The sequence below is a fragment of the Lissotriton vulgaris genome, chromosome 7, assembly GCF_964263255.1.
Source record: "Lissotriton vulgaris chromosome 7, aLisVul1.2, whole genome shotgun sequence".
Taxonomy (NCBI): Eukaryota; Metazoa; Chordata; class Amphibia; order Caudata; family Salamandridae; genus Lissotriton; species Lissotriton vulgaris.
In genome coordinates, this window is record NC_141695.1 from 106985193 (window position 1) to 107008601 (window position 23409).

The window sequence follows — 23409 nt, forward strand, 5'->3', positions numbered from 1 at the left end:
TAAGTTAACAGTGCTCAAAGGTGTGGAGAACAACTAAACTCCACGAGGCAAGAGCAAAGCTCTCAAAATTAAGTTCTACTCCCAAGCACACGTTTTCGGTTATAGCAAGGTTTCCCTATAAATTACAAGCATATACAGTAATGTAAAGACAGGATATACACATTTTCTTTTGGTTTTCTTGTTCCCGCTTTATTCTGGTGTTTTCAGACACAGCCAACACGTGTTTCGTCGCATAGGGTGTGATCAGTTGACTTCCTCAAGGCTATTATGTCCAAGTATATGATTTGTAAATGTGGTGTCAATTCGGACCTACAAAAGGGTTCTAAGGAGTGTTACGATTGTTCATAAACGCGAATCCTTTCACTTTCCAATCCAAGTTTTTCCCAAGACAGTTTGTCTTGATCTTACGTTCGTTGCAGAGTACAGCAAGTAATCCAAAGAATCAGCAAACACTGTGTGCAGTATGCAAGCTCAAGTGGCAAAGGGGCTTGCAGTGGGCGTTGCAGTGGGTGTTCCATAGCAACACCCATTGCTTTTTGACACTGCCTCATATTTACAAGGCTGAGGCAGCGCCAAAAACTAAGACCATGCAATACCTGGTCTTAGGTCGGCGATGGGAAGAGAAATTATTCTCTTCATATATAGCTCTTTCTATGTGTGCTGCATACTGCAGCACACATAGAAAGAGCAGATCACCATTATAGATTGTTAGGTGTCCCTTCCTGCACATAAACAATCACCCTTGTAGTGCAGGCACCCTTGCAACATGGTGCTAGGCAGCTTTTTTAGTGCCAGCGCTAGGAGATGCGCAGGGGTGCTCCGTATTTTTGTAAATACAGCACATCCCTGCATTTAAAAAACGTAGGAGAGCAACATTGGCAAATTTGGCGTAACACTGTGCTCCAGCATTTTTTGTAAATATGTCCCAAGGTCACTACCCGCCAGATTATAAAGCCAACGTCATTGTACGGGTCCTGCGCTCTTTAGCAGTGGTAAGAGTATCAGGTGGGTCTTATCACTTATAATTCTACTTGAATGTTCTGATTTATAGTTCAATTTCTGCTTTTGCAGTTTTATATCCAGGCTCTGAGCAGTATATCCAGAAAAGGCGTCTACAAACCAGTGCTGCAGAGAATATAAAGGACGGTGAGGTGCTGCCCCCTTGTGACGATGGTTGGATCTGGTACCGGAACAAGTGCTTCTATTTCTCTGAAGCTGAAGGAACCTGGACGGTGGCCAAGGACTCATGTGCTGCACTTAACTCCTCCCTGGCTGTGATAGACAACCAGCTTGAGCTGGTAAGAACTGTGAAACTGAAACGGTCAGTGTGTTTCTTTAAGTCTTTTGTGTGCATTAACCATAAATTGTCGGCCCGCCAATGTTTCTTCATATCCTACACACACATGAATGAATGCATGAATGAATGAATCACACTTTGTCACCTATCATCCCCCTTTTTCTGCCCGGATCTTATGTTGTAGCAGGGTGTTCAAATATGTTAGTATAAATGTTAGCTAATCAAGATCCGTGGCAGAACGGTAAAGAGGAGGTGGTCCATTCAGTCCTGTGACAATTCTTTGAAGCAAGATAGTGTGAAGTGGTGCTTAAAATGTGTGGCCCTAGTTAGAGTCCAAAAGAGGTGTGGGAGCCAAACCCCAATAATCAACTGAACCCCAGTATTTTATATCCCAAGAATTCTAACAGTAATATTTCATATCTGAAGTTTCTCATTAATCTGGCAAATAGAGACTACACTCCTCGTTGGAGAAACCCCAATTTAGCAGATTTAAACAGAATAACATAATAGGTGCATAAAGGACTGAGTTCTAGATCGAAAAGGGCAAAAGAAAATATTGATCACAGAATTGTCAAAAATGTGATACATAGCAAAAATGCATGAATTGCCATGATGGCTCAGAAATACAGAAGTACAGATAAAACCAAAATCTTAAAACATTAGTGATACATGTTCGAAGCAAACAAATTCAAGGTTCAGTCTCACAAAGAGCACCAACAGTATGTCAGGTCACCTGCAAGGAAATGGCAAAAGTAATCCCACAAAACACAGAATACCGGAGGTTTTACAGAAAAATCACAGAATCTATTAATAGATTCTGAAAATTTAGCATGGTATGATCATGACTAGGATCATATTTGACACATCAGAATAATCAACATAATAATTAAAACCAACACAATTATTTAGCACTAACCCATTTCTTAAGGAAATTGAAATCTTCCATTGCTTCTTCAGCAATTGTTCTCTGATGATGTGTAATAAAAATGCAGCATTTCTTAATCAATTTCTCCTAGAACTAACACATCTTCAGCAGACCTTCCAGCGGGAGTCCTTGAAAATGATACTTTGAGTACATCATGGAAGCCTAATTCACAACACACACTTTCTAATAAGATGTGGCACATCGCTAGATATTGATTGCATTTGCTCAATGCTCTGTGGAAATAAGGGTAGAGGTCCATCCATTTTTTAAAATAATGGCGTACTACACGAAAATGTGCCATAACTATTCATAGCATGATCTAGACTTCTAAGTGGCGTTGGTAACTTGCATCAAGTTCATTGGTTACAACTTTATGCATCATTAAAACTGAAACATTTCAACATTATTTTCACACAATATTTGCACATTTCCATGTTTCGAAAAACACAGTAACAGTTCTCCGTTCCTATTTTATAAACCAAAAAAATATATTAATTCAAGCAATGGTCTTTGAAGTCATTAGCCTTTTAGTTCTCCAGGCATTCTCCTTCAATTGGGTCATCTGTTGGTAAATTCAAACTAGTCCTCTTATCTCCTCCTTTTTCAAGTTTAGATATCACCTTATTTCTTTCCTTTCTTATCACCACATCCTTTCACTTGACATTTTATTAGTTTTAATAAGAGCAACAAAGAATTTGCACAAATGAACATTATTATTATTATTAGTGGTAGAACATCTTTAAGAGCTCCAGCACCAATACTACTTAGCCATTCACATATTTTCATAAAACCATTCCCTATACTCTTTATCCAGGACCCTACAGTTTCCCAAACATCTTCCAGTTCTCAATCTCATATATCAGTTTAGTTATGCTAGTAATTTATGCCTTAATCGCTCCACTGTAATCAGGGAAATAATTACAACACTTCTTTGCCCCAATTACCTTACAGACTCCGCCCTCTTTAGCCAAGATAATAACTAAGCCACGATGGTTCTGCATTATCATTGCCCACATTTTCAGCATCTCTACATTCCCCTGCTTGAAAGTCCCTATTGTATCCGTGGCAGGACTGTCTACAATTCTAGACAACTGTCTAATCTTTATATCATTCTCGACTAAAAGCATAGGAGGAACAATAGCCCCAAAATGTCAGTAACCAATTGCCCATAACCTCTCTTTGTTTGTCTCAGGTCATGCTCCTTATTCAATTCTTCTACATGATAGTTTTACCGCTTTTAACATGCGGGAGATTTTAACTATAGTAAATCATATTATATCACTATATTGAGAGGCATTTATTGACAGTTTAATAAATTCCTCCCGATAAAGTAATATAAACTGATGTACTAAAGTAAAATGCCACGCATGATAAAAGCTCACAAAGGGAGCACTTGAGTATGTGAGCTCCGGTTGGATGCTCTGCTGTGACAGCCTGCGGTTTGTTTTTATTGTTTCAAAAACAATAACAACGAATCACAGGCTTTCAGGCAGCCGCGGTCGGTAGGGGAGTACCTGCCGGGGCGGTGACGTGGGGAGGGGGAGGGGCTGGTTGGGGGTTAGCAATGTATGGATAATGGAGGTTTGCAGGTAAGTAAACATATAAATAAATCAAACGAATTTCGTTGCGTGCACTGCATCCCCAAATGCAATGCAGTGCGGGCAACAAATTCTTACCTGCAAACCTCCATTATCAATACGTTTTACCCCCACCCTGCCCCCCCTCCACACGTCACCGCCCCGGCAGGTACTCCCCTACCGACCGTTACTGCTTGCAGGTATGATGGAAGTCCTCCTTTCCCCCGGCTCCACTTACTGCCAAATCTTGCTCTGGAACATGCACCAGAGCCTGCAACAGGGAGCGCTGCTGCTGTTCCAGATGGGAGTCTTGAGAGCACCAAGCGTTCCCCCTTGGCCTCCGATTGCTTGAGCTCACAGAATCTCATGACTCTCTGACCTCGAGTCACATGCCTCATACCTGCAATCCTTCACAGGCTGCAAGCAATACCCTTTCAAAACACATTACAGGTGATGAGTTGGGAAAGGGTGTTAATTGCAGCCTTTGAAAGTTATTGAGTTGCAGTCCCCAGTATACAGGGCTTATGCCCTAGACACCCGGGACTGCTTGTAAATATGATGCTGCTGGCATCATGAATTAGAGGTTTCTTCAGAATCCTGAATATTTCAGGCCAGGGCTGGCACTTGGTCAGCCCCCAGCCTGCTTTGGGAACAAAAAAAAAAGGAAATGCTGAATGACACTTGCTCACTAGATCTTGTGCCACTCTCGAAAATGCCTGGTTGCCTGGCTCATCACAGCAAGTGAGAGAGGCAGCCAGGCACTTAAGCAGCACCCAGCACGGGCTTAAAGACCTTATTTAATTAAGAATGAAAACAACTTATGTGGATGATAATTTCTCTTTGCAATTACCATCCACATAACTTGAAAAACAATGTGGGCGGCACCCTGATGCTCTCTAGTGGCAGTCGCTGCTGCTCCAGCCTCAATTTTATGTGTAAACTAGAAAAGCCTAAATTATTCTGCTTCCCTGATCCCTCCCATGGCAGTCTGATGTTATTCTTGAGTTCTCACTATCTTTATATCTCTCTCACTATATTCCAAAATAAAATCATGCTCTTCCTATTTTAATAAAGATTAGTTTTAGCTCTGATTTGTACAATTTATTTTAAATACTTACCATATTTCAACTCACCATCTTCACTTATGAATACATTTTCCAATGTTACAATAAAATTAGTCAGATATGGAGAATGAATCTCCTCATAATTAAAGGTAAAAACAAACACGTTGCAAGAGAGCTAGTAGGAAAGTGTCTGTTGATCATAAATTTCCCCTTCCAAAGTAGATTTGGAAACAAATGTACACATGAAACTATCACTAATCCGTATGATGTTCACATAGTCACATAGTCTCTGACAATTCTTGTATATACATTATCCCTAAAATCACAAACTTTTCCGGTATTCCTAATTCCTTACGATTATGTCTACTTACAGCATCACTAGTTATATGTTGCGAAACATTTCCCAAAGGTTTCAACACACCAACAGGCCAACTAATATCACTAGTATAAAAGATAGTAATGTCATCCATACAATCACATTCCCTTGTCTTGTCTTGGGTTTTTTCAAAAACAATATTTCAAATTCTCTATTAGACTCTCAAAGTGGTTTAGATTCTAAATCTTTGTCACTCACACAGTAATCATGGCACCTGTACAATGGGAAGCAATAGTCTTTATTTGTATCATCCTCTGATACTGTCGCCAGATATACCCACTCTGTTGAACAATACTTCGGATTAATCTGTTATCTGTTGGCGCTTTGCTCTTGTCTTGCCAAGACTGACTGCTATCTTGTCTTAAACTCTGGCTCACAATGTTTCAGCTTGCAGGTTCTCTTTCTGGGGACTTCCTCAACACTTACTTCTTCAGTGACAGCCTCTAGTCTCAGCTTCTCTCAGAACTTTGTCTCTCACTTGATCTCGTATTTTGCTCAAGTTTTCTGCTGTCTGTTCTTTCTACAGCAAGTTTTTATCTCCAAGTGGCGGTCTTTTCAGCTTTGATTTTTAGCTGCAACATATCAAGCCCATCACTTTGACCAGAGTCTACTTTTTCATTTCTGCTATCTATGCTTTGCTCATTTGCATGGCAACAGCCCTCCACTTTGACAATTTTGTAACTGGACTTCTGGAGTTTCAAGCTCTTCATCTGAACTGTCACTTGGAATTGTCTCTGCAAATTTGTTTTTGAATTTTCAACATGATTTTCAACATGACCTTCGACCTTTACAATTTCCTCATACCACTCTGGAGATATGCTGTGAATTTGACATAGACTGTCACCTGAACTGTCACCTTGTTCAGTGGTTTGTGCAATTAGATCATCAGCTTCTGCCTCTTTCACCATTTCACCTGCTCTGACTTCTTTGCAATGGATGCGTGGATCTATTGAGGCACTCCAGCACACTTGAATTCCCTATAGGTGGTCACAATAACTTGATATGGGCCACTCCAATGCTCACCCAAACATGCCTTGTGGATCAGAATCCAGTCACAATATACAACAACAATTAATACCTGGGGGTCTGAGAACAAGTAAGTGAGTCAGACAAATCGGATCACTATACCAAGACTACGCAAAATAACACCAGTGAGAGAAAGTTGGTAACTACAGGCCTAATCAAGGCTCAAGAGTATATGGAGAAAAATAGTTCCCATCAGAAGCCACACAGTACCGCCCTCATTGTCATCATTTGGGTTCTCCTTACCCAGGAGACAGAACGGCCAGTAAGTTGTTACCGTGACCGGAATGTGGTATGCGGGAAGTACAGAAAAGAATGTAAGTGGCTAATGAAAAAGCAGTGTATGGTAGTTAGAGTGAAAAGTGAGGGGTAATAGTAAAATTAGGTGAACTGGGTAGAAAAAAGAAATTTATTAATATCTCCCAATCCCTAAGATTAAAAGGCAGGTGTGGGTGCGGGTTTTAAATAATAACCGCACATTATAGTGGTCGACATGTTTCTGCATTACAAAGAAAAGAGTTTCTAATGCATTCTTCAGGACCTTGTTGGAAATGCACTACTGCTTTGTGAATAATGATGAAAAATAATGAAAAAATATCACCTGGATGTCCAGGCGTACTCAACCGTATACTGTTAATGCATAGTGGCATTGGATCCAAAACGAAAGACAAACAAACAAATAAACAAAGAAACAAATGAGCATGAATAATTACTCAAGTAGATCCTATTTCAAAACATACTGTGATTGCAATATGTTCACTCATACCAGGACACAGTCTCTAGTAAACAGGAGGTAGTGTGAACCTCCAATGCATCATTTGATGGTTAAATTGTAGACACCCCGCCGTGATATAGCAAGCTCAGGGAAGGCAGGTACCAGATGTTAGCGCATGGAAGGTCTGTCAAATTATACAGTAACCAATGCGTTGGGTTAAACAAGAGCTGCGTGGCTTAACGATGAAACTCAGGGACGAGTTAGCACTATGATAAATGCCGTGATTGGATACTGGTAGATGGGTGTCGTCTCTGCTACTGCCATGTAATATGCAACACCCTTTGTCTCAGAAAAGCGGAGAGCCCATTAGGAGCGGTAACTTCTCCATGCGAGTATTAGCAGGCTTGTCAGTAAGCGCAGCGAGGAGCGCGATAGCACGCTTACCTTTCCGTCGGTGTCTCCGGGCAGTCCTCAGTACTGCTTGGGGGGGCACCGGCGATGAATCGCAGAGCTTCTTTGTAAACTCGTATTTTGCTCCCAGGGCGTCACGTGACCAGGTGCGGTCACGTGGTGCAAAGAATTCTGGGATTTGTAGTTCAAAGCGCAGTTGCGCTTGATAGTAATTTGAAAACCAGAGTTCGAACAAGGTGCATAGTTCGAAAAATTGGCGCAGGGGGGTACACTACCTAACTAAGGCAAAATGTGTCTGTATGGTTGGGAGCAAGCCCCTCTCATGTGTGTTACTAATACACATTGGTGTTGTGGAGGTAGAGATAATAGTTCGATAGGCAGCTAGCAACCACACTCGTTTAGATGTTTTCGAGTGGTAAGAAAAAACTATTCAAAGCACCAATCAGAGGGACATCCAGGGTATTGGCTCGTTGAGGCCCTCCTTGTCGCTATTCAGGCGGTACACCCATTTTTGTTCAATTTTAAACAGGAAACGACTGACATCTGCACATGAGTTAGGAATATGCGGTTGTTCTAAGACAGTCCAGCAGAAGTCCTCAGGACCATGACCCTTCTCCAAAAAATGTGCTGTTAGGCGAGTGGCTTGTTTCCGACAGCGCACTGTACTTTTGTGTTCTTGGATGCGCGTCCGTATTCTCCTGGTCGTCATGCCAACGTATCGTAATGGACATGGACACGTTATCAAGTAGATAAGATTACTGCTGTTGCAGTTCGTGAATTTGTTCTGTGTCCATGGGCGGTTGGTGCCTATGTCGACCTCGGTGGACTTGCAGGTCTGGGGACAGACAGTACAAGTCCCACACGGATGGTGTCCGACCACAGGTGGTAAGTCCCGTAGGGTACCCACTTGCCTCACTTCCTTGTTGTGTGGGCGTGTGTGGACTAGCTGGTCTTTTAGATTTGGTCCTCTCTTGTAGGCAAAAATGGGCAAGGCAATGTCATCACCTCCGGTTTTCAGGATAGACCAGTGTTTTTTTATGATCTTTTGCATCTGGTTCGATCGACTGTTGAAGGTGTTTACGAAAGCAATGCGATCGGTCTTTTCTTTAGGCGGGAGGATTTCCAGTAGGGCCTCCCTGTTGTTGTTGGACGCCCTCTTTTTGGACTGGCGGATGATTTTCTTGGGATAGTTTTTCTCTTTCAGTTGGGCCTCCAGATTCTGCGAGTGGGTCTCAAAAGATTCCTTGTTGGAGCAATTTCTCTGAACCCAGAGGAACTGACCAAAAGGTAAGTTGTCCCTCAGGGCTCGCGGATGGCAACTATCATATCGCAATAGTGCATTCTTAGCCATTGGTTTGCTATATAACTCCGATTCGATACCAGTCGGAGTGGCATGTAGCCTAAGATCCAGAAAGGCCAACGATGTTCTGCTGTATTCAATGGTGAACTTGAGGTAGGTGTTCTTACTATTCAACCATCTGTGAAAAGACACTAGATCTTCTTCCGTGCCACGCCACACCACCAGGATGTCATCAATGTAACGTTTCCATACATGTAGTGATGGTAAGTATGGATTGGTGGATACTAGGACATCTTGTTGCTCAAAGTTGTGGACGTACAGGTTCGCCAGGCTCGGCGCAAAAACACTGCCCATACTGGTCTCAGATGTTTGCAGGTAAATGGTATCCTCAAAGCGAAAGTAGTTCTCTTTCATAGCAATCTCCGCTAAATGCATGATGAAGTGTGTTGGAGTTATGGATTGGTGGTTAGTTTGCTCCAACAATGTGCCTACTACCTCTAGGGTCTCGGTTTGCGGGATTGATGTGTATAAAGACTCAACATCAAACGATACTAAGATGTCAGTTTCGATGTTATATTGTATTGTTGGAAGGAGTCTTAAGACATCTTTCGTGTCCTGTAGGAATGTTGGCATTGCTTTAACCATTGGGTTCAGAAAATAATCGACAAAAGTCGAGAGTGGTTCCAAAACCGACCCAATCCCTGAGATAATGGGCCTGCCAGGAGGCGGCCTCTGTGGTTTGTGCACCTTGGGAAGGCAGTAGAAGTACGGAATCGTGGGGTGTTTGGTGACCAGGTACTGTCCTTCCTGTGATGTTATCCAACCCTCAGTTGTAGCTTCCTCTACTAAGGTACTTATTTTGGATTGTAATCCTTCTGTTGGATCTGCTCTCAAAGGTAGGTAGGATTTCCGATCACTTAGTTGCCGGAGGCATTCGTTTCTATATGTCTCGGTGTCTAAGATAACAGTGGCTCCGCCTTTATCGGCCGGCTTGATAGTAATCCTATCATTGGATGATAGTAAGCGTAAGGCCAGCTGTTCATCTCTTGAGAGATTCATGAAGGGTTTGATCTCTGTTCTGTAGAGGTGTGCGACATCATTCTCCACAGCTGTTTCAAAAGTTAAAACCTTGGGAGGTAAGACAGCGCTCGGTGGATTGAATGAAGAAGGTCTCTTCAGTCCAGTGTTTTTCTCTCTAGTGGCGGTTTCCAAGTTTGTTGGTTTGGAAAAAAAGTAATGCAATCTTATTTTTCTAAAGAACTTTGCTAGTTCAATTTGAGCCTGGAAAGGATCACCTTTCTGGGTTGCTACGAAACCCAAACCTTTATTCAAAAGGCGCTCCTCGTTGGTGGAGAGTGCATGTGAACTGAGGTTCATCACGAGGCTATCTGGTTGCTTGTCCCTGCAGTGTCTTGTGGGACTTTCTTCCCGCTGCGTAGGTCCATCCTCGATTGTGGTGGGGTGTTCGTATCCGTGTTCCAATGGACTTGTTGTGGCATGGTTCCTTGTCTCCTCCTGCCCCTGCCTCGTCTCTGGCCAAACCCTAAAAAAGGAAAGGTACCCGGGCCTTGTTGCATTTGGGGTGGACAGAAGGGAGGACCCATTTGAGGAGGACAATTAGGTCCCATCATCCAGGGGTTGACTGGCCACCATGGTTGGAAGTTGTTAAAGTTCTGCGGCTGGTTTCTCCAATTTCTTCTATTTCCTCGGCCCCTAGGGGTTTGGTTAGAAGGTCCAGTTTGTGATGTGTCTGAATCACTAGAGGCTCCATCTGAACTGGATGTGCCATAGGTAGAGCCACCCTTTTTGCCACCTCGATTGAATGCAGGCGCTGTGTATGTGTCGCTAGTGTATGGGTATACTTTCTCCATGGAAAATTTCGCTAGGTCTTTCTTAAACTTCTCTAATTTCGTGAATAGAATAGATTCCTTGAAGTCTTTATTGCTCTTATCGGTATCATCTTGTCCTTTTTTGAATAATCCACTTTTTAGAGTGGTTTTTATCTGGCCCTCAAGTACCTGAATTTCAATTAGTATTGTATCCGCCACTCTTTTTGCGGTTTTAATAATCAGGACTAACCAGTCCCTTGTGCACTTCCAGGCTATCATTGACCAATCCTTGAGAAATTCTTTATCATTAAGAAATTGGCGTGGTGCGTTATTGACAATGAGGCCTGGGGGTGCACAATTGCCTCGAAGGTATTGGGCCATGATCATACCATGGACAGATGTTCTAGAGTGGGATTTTTTTAGGATTAAGACTTTACTCCAACCATCATCGTTATTTGTTACCTGAGGAGGAGCCGGAACACTATCTAACAGACTAGGGTTTTCATCCAGAATATTTTGTACCTCCGCACTCTCAAAAGCTAAACCCCAATTGGTAGCCATCGTCTGAATGCCAAACACAGCAAAGGCACACTACAAAGGGAATTTCTCGCAGTAAACTCTATTGTGCTGGCGACCAGAATGATCAGCCAGTGTTAAAAAGACCCACAGCCTTGGCTGTACTTATCACACATCCAACAAACAATTGAGAAGGGTCTAAGGGCAAGTTTACCGACCGACCAGATATGTGCCCCGAACACAATATACAACAACAATTAATACCTGGGGGTCTGAGAACAAGTAAGTGAGTCAGACAAATCGGATCACTATACCAAGACTACGCAAAATAACACCAGTGAGAGAAAGTTGGTAACTACAGGCCTAATCAAGGCTCAAGAGTATATGGAGAAAAATAGTTCCCATCAGAAGCCACACTGTACCGCCCTCATTGTCATCATTTGGGTTCTCCTTACCCAGGAGACAGAACGGCCAGTAAGTTGTTACCGTGACCGGAATGTGGTATGCGGGAAGTACAGAAAAGAATGTAAGTGGCTAATGAAAAAGCAGTGTATGGTGGTTAGAGTGAAAAGTGAGGGGTAATAGTAAAATTAGGTGAACTGGGTAGAAAAAAGAAATTTATTAATATCTCCCAATCCCTAAGATTAAAAGGCAGGTGTGGGTGCGGGTTTTAAATAATAACCGCACATTATAGTGGTCGACATGTTTCTGCATTACAAAGAAAAGAGTTTCTAATGCATTCTTCAGGACCTTGTTGGAAATGCACTACTGCTTTGTGAATAATGATGAAAAATAATGAAAAAATATCACCTGGATGTCCAGGCGTACTCAACCGTATACTGTTAATGCATAGTGGCATTGGATCCAAAACGAAAGACAAACAAACAAATAAACAAAGAAACAAATGAGCATGAATAATTACTCAAGTAGTTCCTATTTCAAAACATACTGTGATTGCAATATGTTCACTCATACCAGGACACAGTCTCTAGTAAACAGGAGGTAGTGTGAACCTCCAATGCATCATTTGATGGTTAAATTGTAGACACCCCGCCGTGATATAGCAAGCTCAGGGAAGGCAGGTACCAGATGTTAGCGCATGGAAGGTCTGTCAAATTATACAGTAACCAATGCGTTGGGTTAAACAAGAGCTGCGTGGCTTAACGATGAAACTCAGGGACGAGTTAGCACTATGATAAATGCCGTGATTGGATACTGGTAGATGGGTGTCGTCTCTGCTACTGCCATGTAATATGCAACACCCTTTGTCTCAAAAAAGCGGAGAGCCCACTAGGAGCGGTAACTTCTCCGTAGGAGTATTAGCAGGCTTGTCAGTAAGCGCCGCGATAAGCGCAAAGCCTTTTGTCTCAGAAAAGCGGAGAGCCCATTAGGAGCGGTAACTTCTCCATGCGAGTATTAGCAGGCTTGTCAGGAAGCGCAGCGAGGAGCGCGATGGCAAGCTTACCTTTCCGTCGGTGTCTCCGGGCAGTCCTCAGTACTGCTTGGGGGGGCACCGGCGATGAATCGCAGAGCTTCTTTGTAAACTCGTATTTTACTCCCAGGGCGTCACGTGACCAGGTGCGGTCACGCGGTGCAAAGAATTCTGGGATTTGTAGTTCAAAGCGCAGTTGCGCTTGATAGTAATTTGAAAACCAGAGTTCGAACAAGGTGCATAGTTCGAAAAATTGGCGCAGGGGGGTACACTACCTAACTAAGGCAAAATGTGTCTGTATGGTTAGGAGCAAGCCCCTCTCATGTGTGTTACTAATACACATTGGTGTTGTGGAGGTAGAGATAATAGTTCGATAGGCAGCTAGCAACCACACTCGTTTAGATGTTTTCGAGTGGTAAGAAAAAACTATTCAAAGCACCAATCAGAGGGACATCCAGGGTATTGGCTCGTTGAGGCCCTCCTTGTCGCTATTCAGGCGGTACACCCATTTTTGTTCAATTTTAAACAGGAAACGACTGACATCTGCACATGAGTCAGGAATATGCGGTTGTTCTAAGACAGTCCAGCAGAAGTCCTCAGGACCATGACCCTTCTCCAAAAAATGTGCTGTTAGGCGAGTGGCTTGTTTCCGACAGCGCACTGTACTTTTGTGTTCTTGGATGCGCGTCCGTATTCTCCTGGTCATCATGCCAACGTATCGTAATGGACATGGACACGTTATCAAGTAGATAAGATTACTGCTGTTGCAGTTCGTGAATTTGTTCTGTGTCCATGGGCGGTTGGTGCCTATGTCGACTCGGTGGACTTGCAGGTCTGGGGACAGACAGTACAAGTCCCACACGGATGGTGTCCGACCACAGGTGGTAAGTCCCATAGGGTACCCACTTGCCTCACTTCCTTGTTGTGTGGGCGTGTGTGGACTAGCTGGTCTTTTAGATTTGGTCCTCTCTTGTAGGCAAAAATGGGCAAGGCAATGTCATCACCTCCGGTTTTCAGGATAGACCAGTGTTTTTTTATGATCTTTTGCATCTGGTTCGATCGACTGTTGAAGGTGTTTACGAAAGCAATGCGATCGGTCTTTTCTTTAGGCGGGAGGATTTCCAGTAGGGCCTCCCTGTTGTTGTTGGACGCCCTCTTTTTGGACTGGCGGATGATTTTCTTGGGATAGTTTTTCTCTTTCAGTTGGGCCTCCAGATTCTTCGAGTGGGTCTCAAAAGATTCCTTGTTGGAGCAATTTCTCTGAACCCTGAGGAACTGACCAAAAGGTAAGTTGTCCCTCAGGGCTCGCGGATGGCAACTATCATATCGCAATAGTGCATTCTTAGCCATTGGTTTGCGATATAACTCCGATTCGATACCAGTCGGAGTGGCATGTAGCCTAAGATCCAGAAAGGCCAACGATGTTCTGCTGTATTCAATGGTGAACTTGAGGTAGGTGTTCTTACTATTCAACCATCTGTGAAAAGACACTAGATCTTCTTCCGTGCCACGCCACACCACCAGGATGTCGTCAATGTAACGTTTCCATACATGTAGTGATGGTAAGTATGGATTGGTGGATACTAGGACATCTTGTTGCTCAAAGTTGTGGACGTACAGGTTCGCCAGGCTCGGCGCAAAAACACTGCCCATACTGGTCCCAGATGTTTGCAGGTAAATGGTATCTTCAAAGCGAAAGTAGTTCTCTTTCATAGCAATCTCCGCTAAATGCATGATGAAGTGTGTTGGAGTTATGGATTGGTGGTTAGTTTGCTCCAACAATGTGCCTACTACCTCTAGGGTCTCGGTTTGCGGGATTGATGTGTATAAAGACTCAACATCAAACGATACTAAGATGTCAGTTTCGATGTTATATTGTATTGTTGGAAGGCAGGGGCGGCTGGTGACATTTGAAAGTGGTGGGGCGTAAACTAATTTGCATATTGCACTGCAGCGAGCGAATGATGTATGGATGCAGGATGGGTGGGTGGATGGGTGGATGCATGAATGATGTATGGATGGATGCATGGATGCATGCATGATGGGTGGATGCAGGATGGATGGATGGGTGGATGCATGAATGAATGATGTATGAATGCAGGATGGGTGGGTGGGTGGATGCATGAATGATGTATGGATGAATGCAAGGTGGTTCGGGCTCGCTCGCTGCACTCGCTCGCTGCAGTGCAATATGCAAATTAGTTTACGCCGCACCACTTTCAAATGTCACCAGCCGCCCCTGCCTTCCAACAATACAATATAACATTGAGCAACAAGATGTCCTAGTATCCACCAATCCATACTTACCATCACTACATGTATGGAAACGTTACATTGACGACATCCTGGTGGTGTGGCGTGGCACGGAAGAAGATCTAGTGTCTTTTCACAGATGGTTGAATAGTAAGAACACCTACCTCAAGTTCACCATTGAATACAGCAGAACATCGTTGGCCTTTCTGGATCTTAGGCTACATGCCACTCCGACTGGTATCGAATCAGAGTTATATCGCAAACCAATGGCTAAGAATGCACTATTGCGATATGATAGTTGCCATCCGCGAGCCCTGAGGGACAACTTACCTTTTGGTCAGTTCCTCAGGGTTCAGAGAAATTGCTCCAACAAGGAATCTTTTGAGACCCACTCGAAGAATCTGGAGGCCCAACTGAAAGAGAAAAACTATCCCAAGAAAATCATCCGCCAGTCCAAAAAGAGGGCGTCCAACAACAACAGGGAGGCCCTACTGGAAAACCTCCCGCCTAAAGAAAAGACCGATCGCATTGCTTTCGTAAACACCTTCAACAGTCGATCGAACCAGATGCAAAAGATCATAAAAAAACACTGGTCTATCCTGAAAACCGGAGGTGATGACATCGCCTTGCCCATTTTTGCCTACAAGAGAGGACCAAATCTAAAAGACCAGCTAGTCCACACACGCCCACACAACAAGGAAGTGAGGCAAGTGGGTACCCTATGGGACTTACCACCTGTGGTCGGACACCATCCGTGTGGGACTTGTACTGTCTGTCCCCAGACCTGCAAGTCCACCGAGGTCGACATAGGCACCAACCGCCCATGGACACAGAACAAATTCACGAACTGAAACAGCAGTAATCTTATCTACTTGATAACGTGTCCATGTCCATTACGATACGTTGGCATGACGACCAGGAGAATACGGACGCGCATCCAAGAACACAAAAGTACAGTGCGCTGTCGGAAACAAGCCACTCGCCTAACAGCACATTTTTTGGAGAAGGGTCATGGTCCTGAGGACTTCTGCTGGACTGTCTTAGAACAACCGCATATTCCTGACTCATGTGCAGATGTCAGTCGTTTCCTGTTTAAAATTGAACAAAAATGGGTGTACCGCCTGAATAGCGACAAGGAGGGCCTCAACGAGCCAATACCCTGGATGTCCCTCTGATTGGTGCTTTGAATAGTTTTTTCTTACCACTCGAAAACATCTAAACGAGTGTGGTTGCTAGCTGCCTATCGAACTATTATCTCTACCTCCACAACACCAATGTGTATTAGTAACACACATGAGAGGGGCTTGCTCCTAACCATACAGACACATTTTGCCTTAGTTAGGTAGTGTACCCCCCTGCGCCAATTTTTCGAACTATGCACCTTGTTCGAACTCTGGTTTTCAAATTACTATCAAGCGCAACTGCGCTTTGAACTACAAATGCCAGAATTCTTTGCACCACGTGACCGCACCTGGTCACATGACGCCCTGGGAGCAAAATACGAGTTTACAAAGAAGCTCTGCGATTCATCGCCGGTGCCCCCCCAAGCAGTACTGAGGACTGCCCGGAGACACCGACGGAAAGGTAAGCGTGCCATCGCGCTCCTCGCTGCGCTTACTGACAAGCCTGCTAATACTCGCATGGAGAAGTTACCGCTCCTAATGGGCTCTCCGCTTTTCTGAGACAAAAGGCTTTGCGCTTATCGCGGCGCTTACTGACAAGCCTGCTAATACTCATACGGAGAAGTTACCGCTCCTAATGGGCTCTCCGCTTTTTTGAGACAAAGGGTGTTGCATATTACATGGCAGTAGCAGAGACGACACCCATCTACCAGTATCCAATCACGGCATTTATCATAGTGCTAACTCGTCCCTGAGTTTCATCGTTAAGCCACGCAGCTCTTGTTTAACCCAACGCATTGGTTACTGTATAATTTGACAGACCTTCCATGCGCTAACATCTGGTACCTGCCTTCCCTGAGCTTGCTATATCACGGCGGGGTGTCTACAATTTAACCATCAAATGATGCATTGGAGGTTCACACTACCTCCTGTCTCCAAGTAAACTCTATTTTATTTCCTTTTTCTTAATGAAACCGCGCTGTAAATGTTTTATGATTATCTTTAGAGCGGTGCTCCTTTGACCTGCGCTGCAGCCAGGTGGGGTGAAGCCTCTCAACCAACATACATGGGTGAGTGTTTACTAGAGACTGTGTCCTTGTATGAGTGAACATATTGCAATCACAGTATGTTTTGAAATAGGAACTACTTGAGTAATTATTCATGCTCATTTGTTTCTTTGTTTATTTGTTTCTTTGTCTTTCGTTTTGGATCCAATGCCACTATGCATTAACAGTATACGGTTGAGTACGCCTGGACATCCAGGTGATATTTTTTCATTATTTTTCATCATTATTCACAAAGCAGTACAGAACAGAGATCAAACCCTTCATGAATCTCTCAGGAGATGAACCGCTGGCCTTACGCTTACTATCATCCAATGATAGGATTACTATCAAGCCGGCCGATAAAGGCGGAGCCACTGTTATCTTAGACACCGAGACATATAGAAACGAATGCCTCCGGCAACTAAGTGATCGGAAATCCTACCTACCTTTGAGAGCAGATCCAACAGAAGGATTACAATCCAAAATAAGCACCTTAGTAGAGGAAGCTACAACTGAGGGTTGGATAACATCACAGGAAGGACAGTACCTGGTCACCAAACACCCCACGATTCCGTACTTCTACTGCCTTCCCAAGGTGCACAAACCACAGAGGCCGCCTCCTGGCAGGCCCATTATCTCAGGGATTGGGTCGGTTTTGGAACCACTCTCGACTTTTGTCGATTATTTTCTGAACCCAATGGTTAAAGCAATGCCAACATTTCTACAGGACACGAAAGATGTCTTAAGACTCCTTCCAACAATACAATATAACATCGAAACTGACATCTTAGTATCATTTGAAGTTGAGTCTTTATACACATCAATCCCGCAAACCGAGACCCTAGAGGTAGTAGGCACATTGTTGGAGCAAACTAACCACCAATCCATAACTCCAACACACTTCATCATGCATTTAGCGGAGATTGCTATGAAAGAGAACTACTTTCGCTTTGAGGATACCATTTACCTGCAAACATCTGGGACCAGTATGGGCAGTGTTTTTGCGCCGAGCCTGGCGAACCTGTACGTCCACAACTTTGAGCAACAAGATGTCCTAGTATCCACCAATCCATACTTACCATCACTACATGTATGGAAACGTTACATTGACGACATCCTGGTGGTGTGGCGTGGCACGGAAGAAGATCTAGTGTCTTTTCACAGATGGTTGAATAGTAAGAACACCTACCTCAAGTTCACCATTGAATACAGCAGAACATCGTTGGCCTTTCTGGATCTTAGGCTACATGCCACTCCGACTGGTATCGAATCGGAGTTATATCGCAACCAATGGCTAAGAATGCACTATTGCGATATGATAGTTGCCATCCGCGAGCCCTGAGGGACAACTTACCTTTTGGTCAGTTCCTCAGGGTTCAGAGAAATTGCTCCAACAAGGAATCTTTTGAGACCCACTCGAGGAATCTGGAGGCCCAACTGAAAGAGAAAAACTATCCCAAGAAAATCATCCGCCAGTCCAAAAAGAGGGCGTCCAACAACAACAGGGAGGCCCTACTGGAAATCCTCCCGCCTAAAGAAAAGACCGATCGCGTTGCTTTCGTAAACACCTTCAACAGTCGATTGAACCAGATGCAAAAGATCATAAAAAAACACTGGTCTATCCTGAAAACCGGAGGTGATGACATCGCCTTGCCCATTTTTGCCTACAAGAGAGGACCAAATCTAAAAGACCAGCTAGTCCACACACGCCCACACAACAAGGAAGTGAGGCAAGTGGGTACCCTATGGGACTTACCACCTGTGGTCGGACACCATCCGTGTGGGACTTGTACTGTCTGTCCCCAGACCTGCAAGTCCACCGAGGTCGACATAGGCACCAACCGCCCATGGACACAGAACAAATTCACGAACTGCAACAGCAGTAATCTTATCTACTTGATAACGTGTCCATGTCCATTACGATACGTTGGCATGACGACCAGGAGAATACGGACGCGCATCCAAGAACACAAAAGTACAGTGCGCTGTCGGAAACAAGCCACTCGCCTAACAGCACATTTTTTGGAGAAGGGTCATGGTCCTGAGGACTTCTGCTGGACTGTCTTAGAACAACCGCATATTCCTGACTCATGTGCAGATGTCAGTCGTTTCCTGTTTAAAATTGAACAAAAATGGGTGTACCGCCTGAATAGCGACAAGGAGGGCCTCAACGAGCCAATACCCTGGATGTCCCTCTGATTGGTGCTTTGAATAGTTTTTTCTTACCACTCGAAAACATCTAAACGAGTGTGGCTGCTAGCTGCCTATCGAACTATTATCTCTACCTCCACAACACCAATGTGTATTAGTAACACACATGAGAGGGGCTTGCTCCTAACCATACAAACACATTTTGCCTTAGTTAGGTAGTGTACCCCCCTGCGCCAATTTTTCGAACTATGCACCTTGTTCGAACTCTGGTTTTCAAATTACTATCAAGCGCAACTACGCTTTGAACTACAAATCCCAGAATTCTTTGCACCACGTGACCGCACCTGGTCACGTGACGCCCTGGGAGCAAAATACGAGTTTACAAAGAAGCTCTGCGATTCATCGCCGGTGCCCCCCCAAGCAGTACTGAGGACTGCCCGGAGACACCGACGGAAAGGTAAGCGTGCCATCGTGCTCCTCGCTGCGCTTACTGACAAGCCTGCTAATACTCGCATGGAGAAGTTACCGCTCCTAATGGGCTCTCCGCTTTTCTGAGACAAAAGGCTTTGCGCTTATCGCGGCGCTTACTGACAAGCCTGCTAATACTCATACGGAGAAGTTACCGCTCCTAATGGGCTCTCCGCTTTTTTGAGACAAAGGGTGTTGCATATTACATGGCAGTAGCAGAGACGACACCCATCTACCAGTATCCAATCACGGCATTTATCATAGTGCTAACTCGTCCCTGAGTTTCATCGTTAAGCCACGCAGCTCTTGTTTAACCCAACGCATTGGTTACTGTATAATTTGACAGACCTTCCATGCGCTAACATCTGGTACCTGCCTTCCCTGAGCTTGCTATATCACGGCGGGGTGTCTACAATTTAACCATCAAATGATGCATTGGAGGTTCACACTACCTCCTGTCTCCAAGTAAACTCTATTTTATTTCCTTTTTCTTAATGAAACCGCGCTGTAAATGTTTTATGATTATCTTTAGAGCGGTGCTCCTTTGACCTGCGCTGCAGCCAGGTGGGGTGAAGCCTCTCAACCAACATACATGGGTGAGTGTTTACTAGAGACTGTGTCCTTGTATGAGTGAACATATTGCAATCACAGTATGTTTTGAAATAGGAACTACTTGAGTAATTATTCATGCTCATTTGTTTCTTTGTTTATTTGTTTGTTTGTCTTTCGTTTTGGATCCAATGCCACTATGCATTAACAGTATACGGTTGAGTACGCCTGGACATCCAGGTGATATTTTTTCATTATTTTTCATCATTATTCACAAAGCAGTAGTGCATTTCCAACAAGGTCCTGAAGAATGCATTAGAAACTCTTTTCTTTGTAATGCAGAAACATGTCGACCACTATAATGTGCGGTTATTATTTAAAACCCGCACCCACACCTGCCTTTTAATCTTAGGGATTGGGAGATATTAATAAATTTCTTTTTTCTACCCAGTTCACCTAATTTTACTATTACCCCTCACTTTTCACTCTAACCACCATACACTGCTTTTTCATTAGCCACTTACATTCTTTTCTGTACTTCCCGCATACCACATTCCGGTCACGGTAACAACTTACTGGCCGTTCTGTCTCCTGGGTAAGGAGAACCCAAATGATGACAATGAGGGCGGTACAGTGTGGCTTCTGATGGGAACTATTTTTCTCCATATACTCTTGAGCCTTGATTAGGCCTGTAGTTACCAACTTTCTCTCACTGGTGTTATTTTGCGTAGTCTTGGTATAGTGATCCGATTTGTCTGACTCACTTACTTGTTCTCAGACCCTCAGGTATTAATTGTTGTTGTATATTGTGTTCGGGGCACATATCTGGTCGGTCGGTAAACTTGCCCTTAGACCCTTCTCAATTGTTTGTTGGATGTGTGATAAGTACAGCCAAGGCTGTGGGTCTTTTTAACACTGGTTGATCATTCTGGTCGCCAGCACAATAGAGTTTACTGCGAGAAATTCCCTTCGTAGTGTGCCTTTGCTGTGTTTGGCATTCAGACGATGGCTACCAATTGGGGTTTAGCTTTTGAGAGTGCGGAGGTACAAAATATTCTGGATGAAAACCCTAGTCTGTTAGATAGTGTTCCGGCTCCACCTCAGGTAACAAATAACGATGATGGTTGGAGTAAAGTCTTAATCCTAAAAAAAATCCCACTCTAGAACATCTGTCCATGGTATGATCATGGCCCAATACCTTCGAGGCAATTGTGCACCCTCAGGCCTCATTGTCAATAACGCACCACGCCTATTTCTTGATGATAAAGAATTTCTCAAGGATTGGTCAATGATAGCCTGGAGGTGCACAAGGGACTGGTTAGTCCTGATTATTAAAACCGCAAAAAGAGTGGCGGATACAATACTAATTGAAATTCAGGTACTTGAGGGCCAGATAAAAACCACTCTAAAAAGTGGATTATTCAAAAAAGGACAAGATGATACCGATAAGAGCAATAAAGACTTCAAGGAATCTATTCTATTCACAAAATTAGAGAAGTTTAAGAAAGACCTAGCGAAATTTTCCATGGAGAAAGTATACCCATACACTAGCGACACATACACAGCGCCTGCATTCAATCGAGGTGGCAAAAAGGGTGGCTCTACCTATGGCACATCCAGTTCAGATGGAGCCTCTAGTGATTCAGACACATCACAAACTGGACCTTCTAACCATACCCTAGGGGCCGAGGAAATAGATGAAATTGGAGAAACCAGCCGCAGAACTTTAACAACTTCCAACCATGGTGGCCAGTCAACCCCTGGATGATGGGACCTAATTGTCCTCCTCAAATGGGTCCTCCCTTCTGTCCACCCCAAATGCAACAAGGCCCGGGTACCTTTCCTTTTTTAGGGTTTGGCCAGAGACGAGGCAGGGGCAGGAGGAGACAAGGAACCATGCCACAACAAGTCCATTGGAACACGGATACGAACACCCCACCACAATCGAGGATGGACCTACGCAGCGGGAAGAAAGTCCCACAAGACACTGCAGGGACAAGCAACCAGATAGCCTCGTGATGAACCTCAGTTCACATGCACTCTCCACCAACGAGGAGCGCCTTTTGAATAAAGGTTTGGGTTTCGTAGCAACCCAGAAAGGTGATCCTTTCCAGGCTCAAATTGAACTAGCAAAGTTCTTTAGAAAAATAAGATTGCATTACTTTTTTTCCAAACCAACAAACTTGGAAACCGCCACTAGAGAGAAAAACACTGGACTGAAGAGACCTTCTTCATTCAATCCACCGAGCGCTGTCTTACCTCCCAAGGTTTTAACTTTTGAAACAGCTGTGGAGAATGATGTCGCACACCTCTACAGAACAGAGATCAAACCCTTCATGAATCTCTCAAGAGATGAACAGCTGGCCTTACGCTTACTATCATCCAATGATAGGATTACTATCAAGCCGGCCGATAAAGGCGGAGCCACTGTTATCTTAGACACCGAGACATATAGAAACGAATGCCTCCGGCAACTAAGTGATCGGAAATCCTACCTACCTTTGAGAGCAGATCCAACAGAAGGATTACAATCCAAAATAAGTACCTTAGTAGAGGAAGCTACAACTGAGGGTTGGATAACATCACAGGAAGGACAGTACCTGGTCACCAAACACCCCACGATTCCGTACTTCTACTGCCTTCCCAAGGTGCACAAACCACAGAGGCCGCCTCCTGGCAGGCCCATTATCTCAGGGATTGGGTCGGTTTTGGAACCACTCTCGACTTTTGTCGATTATTTTCTGAACCCAATGGTTAAAGCAATGCCAACATTCCTACAGGACACGAAAGATGTCTTAAGACTCCTTCCAACAATACAATATAACATCGAAACTGACATCTTAGTATCGTTTGATGTTGAGTCTTTATACACATCAATCCCGCAAACCGAGACCCTAGAGGTAGTAGGCACATTGTTGGAGCAAACTAACCACCAATCCATAACTCCAACACACTTCAGCATGCATTTAGCGGAGATTGCTATGAAAGAGAACTACTTTCGCTTTGAGGATACCATTTACCTGCAAACATCTGGGACCAGTATGGGCAGTGTTTTTGCGCCGAGCCTGGCGAACCTGTACGTCCACAACTTTGAGCAACAAGATGTCCTAGTATCCACCAATCCATACTTACCATCACTACATGTATGGAAACGTTACATTGACGACATCCTGGTGGTGTGGCGTGGCACGGAAGAAGATCTAGTGTCTTTTCACAGATGGTTGAATAGTAAGAACACCTACCTCAAGTTCACCATTGAATACAGCAGAACATCGTTGGCCTTTCTGGATCTTAGGCTACATGCCACTCCGACTGGTATCGAATCGGAGTTATATCGCAAACCAATGGCTAAGAAT

The 23409-nt window shown here is 44.1% G+C and overlaps 1 protein-coding gene across 1 annotated transcript in view; it reads left to right on the top strand.

Annotated features, from left to right (window-relative positions):
- The first annotated feature begins 920 nt into the window (after positions 1-920).
- LOC147700923 (C-type lectin domain family 2 member E-like) overlaps positions 921-23409 on the top strand; it is an 88774-nt gene continuing 66285 nt past the window's right edge. The window contains exons 1-2 of the mRNA XM_086929270.1: positions 921-1005; positions 1072-1298. Coding sequence (XP_086785396.1) covers positions 921-1005; positions 1072-1298 — 312 coding nt within the window. The remainder of the gene's footprint in view (positions 1006-1071; positions 1299-23409) is intronic.